Source organism: Zingiber officinale, chromosome 10B (genome assembly GCF_018446385.1).
Source record: "Zingiber officinale cultivar Zhangliang chromosome 10B, Zo_v1.1, whole genome shotgun sequence".
NCBI lineage: Eukaryota > Viridiplantae > Streptophyta > Magnoliopsida > Zingiberales > Zingiberaceae > Zingiber > Zingiber officinale.
This window is the reverse complement of record NC_056005.1, coordinates 77,654,059-77,660,666: the sequence shown is the minus strand read 5'-3', so window position 1 is coordinate 77,660,666 and position 6,608 is coordinate 77,654,059. Positions and strand designations below refer to the sequence as shown.

Sequence of the window (6,608 nt, the reverse complement as noted above, 5' to 3'; positions counted from 1 at the left end):
TCAAATACTGAAAAAACAATGAAAGTCAATCATATCAGATAAAATTATTTTGCAAACTTTACATTTAATGTGGAGTGAAGAATTATCAAAGTAATTTATCATATTTTTAATTTTACAACAAATTCAAAATGAAATATCAAAATATGCCCAGTAACTCTTGGCACCACATAGAATGTCACAATTGATCCCGTGGGTTAAAGAAAATTAAAGTTCTACCAATAATTTACTTAATTTCTTCTCTAAAGCATCAATATCTATTTCATAATCAAAAGCTCAATGGTGTACCAAAATCAATATAGTTTAATGGATCCTCATCTAACTTAAAATGATAGCAGCCCACGTTTTCAAGATAAAACAAAACAAAATCATCTTCTCTTGGATTGTTCTCGCAAGGTACCAACATTTCTTTTAAGCGATCGTATGGTCGATAAAAGCTCATTCTTTTCATCAGGTACTGAAACAGTAGGCCTAACATCTGGTTCGACGACATTATCATCTTGTTGGGTGTCCATGCACACTGCACCCTTCTGCTTTCGAATTTTTTGCTTAACATAGGTAGCACTTCTGTAAAACCGAAATAGAACTATGTAAGGGCATAATCTTTTACATATCATACTAAATAGTAACAAAATTATGACAATACTATCTGAAATCAATGGTGTAGTAACCTACTAACCTTTTGTACTCTGGATTTGTTGGGTCCAAGGCATACAGATGAGATGTGGACAGAGCTGAGAATCTTGGGTCTTTGCTAACATCTATGTCAGGAATTTTGTCCTCGAGGGCCACTTCCTTTCCTTTCTTGCCTTTAACCTTTGTGCGCTTCATGTTATATCCCTTAGGACCTCTATTAGATCCTTGATCATCCGCCAGCAGCAGCTCCAGCTCAGCTCTGCTAACTTCTTGTTCCTTTTTGATGTCTCGCAAAGATCCTTCATCATCCACCTTGTCATGTCTGGCTCTCTTTTTTTTTGGCTCGGCCTTGGTCTTTTTCTTGCTGGTCTTGATGGTTTCAGAATCATTGGGTTCTTCCATGAAGAAATCATCACTCATGTTAGGTGCATCCTCTTTGGTATCATAATCACTGCTATCGTCCTCAGAATGCTTGCATCGGTTCCTCCTAGCCTTTCTTTTCTCACTTTTCTTTTTGAGAACTGTTTCCCAAACTGTTTCTGATTTTCTATCCTTCTTCTCAAGTAACTTCTTACTGAGATCCTCAAGCTCTGTATTGAAGGTGATCTCCATTTCTTCATCATCGCTGTTCTCTTCATCGGAAGCATCCCCAGACTTTAGAGCAGCAACTCTGCGTTCATGAACTCTCTTACGTTTTTTTAATTTGCTAGGAGATGAAGCTGCTAAATGGTCATTTTCTTCATCTATACTGTCATTTTCGTAATCACTGTCTCCACTAGATGCTAAATACTCATTCAACTCATCAAGCTGGCAGAAAATTTATAAAAAAAGATCAATATTAATGAACTGAAAACTAAAACAAAGAAAAACTTTAAAAAACATCACATGTACATGCTAAGATAACAACACAACCCCAATAGGCAATCCAAAAAATCAAGGCTTGAGAAGAAGTCCTTTCTTTATTTTTGTTCCCACACAATTAAATCTCAGGATGACAGGATTGAGGTTAACTTCGAATCTTTAAACCTATCATCCATGTGGGTAAATTCCACAAGCTCATCCACTACAATAGTAGCTTCAGCAATTTCACCAAATATTTTGATGACGGAAAAGATATATGGCAATCAGCAATGTCAAGCATGATCAACAAGAACTCCTTGCATACTTGTCAATCAAATGATGCTTACATCAAGTAATGCAGCTTTAGTCAAACACTGAATTCAACATTCTCAAAGTCGAATTGAACCTTCGATTATTACTTCATCAAGGTAATATTAGTTAGCTTTCACTCTGATTTGGGATAGATGAGTCGCAAACGATGAGTTTAAAGTTTGTTCAAAAGATATAATTTTTAGAAAAATGATATGCTCAAGGAAAGAATCTCAATAAAATGCTCAAGGATAGACACATAAAATGATGGGATCCACAAAAGTGAAATGGTTGGCCATGAATTTATGTGTCTATCCTTGAGCATTTCATTGAGATTTTTTCTTGAGTGTATCATAGCTCTATTTTTTATTTGTCAAAGGAATAAAGAGGTAAACAATCTATCCTTCCACTAAACTCTTGTTCTGATTGAGAGATTGACTTCTCCCTTTAAATGAAACAAGCCCGAAGGCCTACATGTGATAATGAAGAGATTAATGAAGATTGTTATGTATTCACTCCCTAGACAGAAAGTGGTCAGCGCCAAAGTCACTGAGAGAGATGCATTGACAAAGAAAGAAAAATCATCAAGAAGAATGGATATGTCTGCTTACAGGAACAAATTGTCAAAGTTGAACGTAAAAAAAAAAGAAAAAAAAAATCTAAACATAACCAAATGTAAAAACATTGGCATAAACTGATCAAGTTATTATCACAATAGTGGCATAATTTGAAAGAAATCAATTCCAAGATACAAGTTTCTACATGAATCCTGTTTAAGAGAATATTTAACAGTATGGAAATGTAGCTGAATTGATCTTAGCCAAGATAACCAACCTGATCTGGATTGAACTTTCCTCTTAATAATTTTTTACGCTCTGGTTTGTCTTCTTCCCAGGTTAATGTAACTTTACTGTGTTGTAAAGCTCGAGTTTGGAAATCTGGCCCGTTGTAGCCTGCCGATGCCTGAACAATATAGCAAGAATGTTAACCAAGTTAGTCTGAAATAATCAAATAAATAACCTAAACATAGTAAAAAGTATTCAAACTAAAGTAAGATTTTATGGTGAGAAGTTTACTAGCATCCTCATTGCCTTAGTTATTGTGAAAAGTTTATTAGGATTATCAATGCCTTAGTAATCTTGTAATTACCTTAGTTTTATCACGATAAGTTTACAATAACATTAGTTTCTCTTCTTGTAACTGCTACATAGAAAAGAAAATTGTTCCAGTGCTTTTTTACATGATAGACTGACTACATATAGAAAGTAATTACAAATATGACATGATGAATTCGTCAAATAAAATTCAAAATATAATTAATACCAACTTGAATGTGTTAGTTGTTTTTGTATCTAACATTAAGTATTCATTGACAGCTAATATGACAGAGAAGAACATAGCAAATACCATGTTGAATAAATTGCACGATATCTAAATACTGTTAGTTAGTTATCAAGCAACATGAAAATTTCATCGGTCACAATGGTAAAAGCACTTCTATTATGATGCTGTAAGTTTTTTCCTTCTTTATTTTGTTTTTGTTGCCACTTGGAGAAAACAAAGAAAGAGCTTGAGAAGTCTGTTTAGTTTACTGACAGATTTTGTCACAGTTAATGCTAGTCAAGAGAGCAGAAAACTTAAAATCCATCTCAGGCAAAACAAATACCTCTTTGGCTATATCTTGAGGAGGTTGCTTAAAATCCATCGAATCAGGAATGAAGCGCAGATCAAACACATTAGAACTTTCTAGAAACTCGGTACCATCCAGATTATTATAAATATGACTTGCGGTGGCAACAGAATCAAGAATCACCACAGCATAATAGTACCTGCAATGCCATTGAAAGGAAAAAAGCAAAGCAATGCAAAAATTTAAGATGATATATCATCCCCATGAAATGGACTAAAACAATAAAAAAAAATTCAAAATCATGTAATAAACTATAACTGCAATATCATTGCAATAAAAATAGCAACACTGATATAGAAAGATCATCAGAAGATATTATCCATATGGCTTCACTATCAACATACAAAATTACAAAAATCATATAATAGTATAATAAATATTCTATAGTTATCGATTAGAGGGTTAGCTGTTATGTTCATCATGTAAAAAAAACTACATAGCATGATGAGAATGCTAAGATCGATATGTGGAGTTACTAGAAAGGATAATTTTTTAAAAAATTAATATTCAAGAGCAATTAGGTGCAACTTCAATAAATAAATAAATAAACTCCTCCCACCCCCTAGCCACTTGGCGGTCGACTATAAGCAAACTTCGTAATTTACCTCCTTCCACATAACTTGGACAGCTATGAGGAGTGCCTAGGGTGAGCTTTAGCTACAATAAATTTAAAGAAAAAACAGAAAATAAGTTGAGATGGCATGGATATGGTATGGATGTGTTAAAAAACATAACCAGAATGAAAAAAATGCAGATATTTTGGTTATCCACATCTGATTGTTAATATTGTACAAATAATAAGAAGATATGTATTCTTGACAATACGAGATCATATGACATTTAGCAAAAAAGCAAAAGAAATCATGAAAGTTCAAACAATACTATAGAACAGAAAAGCATGAAATAAGACATGTTTTACTAAATTCACCTTAGCTTGTTCAACTCATAAGTACGCAGTTTTTCATTGTCGATATCAGAATCATCCTCATCTGAATTACCATTGTCAATTAGAGCAAAAGGTCCACTGACTGCTTCAATTTCCATGCATTTCAACCCAAATTCAGATGGATAGATAGACACTGACAAAACTTGTCCACCCTTTGGGAGACAAGAACTCATGACGACATATAAATCAACAGCCTATATGTTAATGGAGAAATTTTCAGTTATGTTTTACAATAAATATAAAATCCTTAAGCAAACATACATCAAGATTAAATAAGAAAATTTTAAGACAATCATTGCTAGCTAAGTTAAAGATGACTATCAGAACAACAGTAAACATGACAAATTTTTCTAAGTACAAGAGATAGGAACTAACTAGGATATAAACAAACTGCAATTGAAAAATCAATGGAAAGGCTAAATATACAAGGATGAAAAAGTGGACTAGAGTGTTGAAAAAAACTCTCTACTGGCCACTAGTTCAAGTTCCCTAATTGTCCATTTGGATTTGAATTTGATTTATAATGCATCAAAAGTTGTTCAAGTTTCACCAAACATGCTAACATACGTTATCACAGAGCATATCTTATTTGTTAATGGGAAATCAGTATACAATGTCAGATTCTTTCGATTATAATTTCTAAAACTAACTAAATAATGAGTACAAACTATAGGAAAAATTAAGTCATAACTACTCATATACGAGAAAAATGATTGAGCAAAATAAGTACTATATTTCATATGATATTATCTTAAGCCACAAAATAAGCCCTTTATACAACGAACAAGCTACCATGATGTAGAAAAACAAATGCATACTAAAAAGCAACAAGATATATCAATTGAAGTTCCATAACGTACCTTAATATGATCCCAATCCATATTTACAACAGCGAGTCTATTAGTTTCATTATCGATTATAGGTGTATCCTCATGACTAGCCAATAGATACTTCCAAATGTCACTATTCACTGAGCGCTGTACAAAAAAATAGATAAATCACAGTTAGACTACTGCTAAAATAATATATTTCACTCTGTTTCCTAACAATATAAAAGTGTGATACCAGTAAGCCTTCCAAATAAAACAAGGGAAATCACAATGGAAGACTAACAGAAAATTACTACCTAGCAATCGTTAGAATGTGAATTTAGAAAGACCATCTAAAATCACATATTTAGAAACTTTAATAAAGAAAGGTAACAAATATTAAATAAGTATACTAAATAAATTGAAATAAAAAGTAGAACATACTTGAATTGTGAATCCTACATAACAAAAAAGAAAAAAGAAATATTAAAATAATACTAACATCATCGTCTTCAGTGTCTTCATCTTCCGACGAACTATCCTCATGGCTACTAAAATCAGAACGATTGAATTCCTCTTCATCATCAACATCACTGCTCTTAACTGCTTGCTCCGCAGAAACATCTGTCTCGGAATCGATACCGTCACTACCTTCCTTCACAGGCTCCCGCTGCTTCTGTTGCTCCCCATCCTCCTCCTGATTGAGATAGTAATGGAGAAGAGGATTCACAGATTTCTTCTTACGCTTCCCTCTCTTGTCGACGGGAGCATCAGAAGCTTCGAATTTCTTGTCCGAGAACATATGGGTGAAGCGGGAGTCAATTTCAACCTTCGATTCACGCTTCGGCATCCGCTGGAACCGGGGATCGTAGTGCACCGACGCGAATCGGGAATCCGTGGTGCGTTTGTTATTGGTCCCATTCTTGGCGTTGCCGTTCTTCCTCTGCTTTCCTGTCGGAGGCATCGAAGAAGACGACGCCTGAAGCCGTTGCTCCTTCTTCTTCCTTTTCTTCTCGCCGGCGCCGTTCTTCATGGCGGAAGGCTTTGCTTTGCGTCGGCGGACTTGAGATGACTCAGATTGCAAGCTAGGGTTTTTTAGGGCACCGCAGGTTTGTTTATTTGTTTTGGCTGTTTCTATTTGAGAATTTATAGCAACCGTCGCAACTTCTTTAAGTTTTGATGATACTTGACTTTTTCCTGCCCAAACAAATAACAATATAAAAAATTAGATAATTATATAATTAGAAAATATCTTTTATTTTTTAAAAATACCTCATCTAATTTTTTATTTTTTTAATAATCCAAGTATCGAGTTTTAAATCGAAAAAAATAGTTAAATCTTGACAGCTAACATCACAAGTAATACAAGAATTCGTAGAAT

The 6,608-nt window shown here is 33.9% G+C and overlaps 1 protein-coding gene across 1 annotated transcript; it reads right to left on the bottom strand.

The window, feature by feature from the left end:
• Positions 1–282: 282 nt before the first annotated feature.
• Positions 283–6,360, bottom strand: LOC122029529 (pre-rRNA-processing protein esf1-like). The gene is made up of 7 exons (XM_042588552.1): positions 5,730–6,360; positions 5,279–5,395; positions 4,401–4,612; positions 3,449–3,611; positions 2,617–2,745; positions 677–1,440; positions 283–564 (listed from the first exon to the last, which is right to left on the bottom strand). Exons 1-7 carry the CDS (start codon positions 6,258–6,260, stop codon positions 366–368), a joined length of 2,115 nt encoding a protein of 704 aa, XP_042444486.1. The 5' UTR covers positions 6,261–6,360; the 3' UTR covers positions 283–365.
• Between the last annotated feature and the right edge of the window lie 248 nt (positions 6,361–6,608).

Bases quoted from the DNA above. Each gene is read 5' to 3' on its own strand.
- LOC122029529 (XM_042588552.1), bottom strand. From the start codon at position 6,260: ATGAAGAACGGCGCCGGCGAGAAGAAAAGGAAGAAGAAGGAGCAACGG. The intron at 2,746-3,448 runs GTATTTGTTTTG...TATATTGTTCAG, and splicing joins CTCAAGATATAGCCAAAGAG to GCATCGGCAGGCTACAACGG. The intron at 1,441-2,616 runs GTTGGTTATCTT...ATTTTCTGCCAG, and splicing joins GAAAGTTCAATCCAGATCAG to CTTGATGAGTTGAATGAGTA.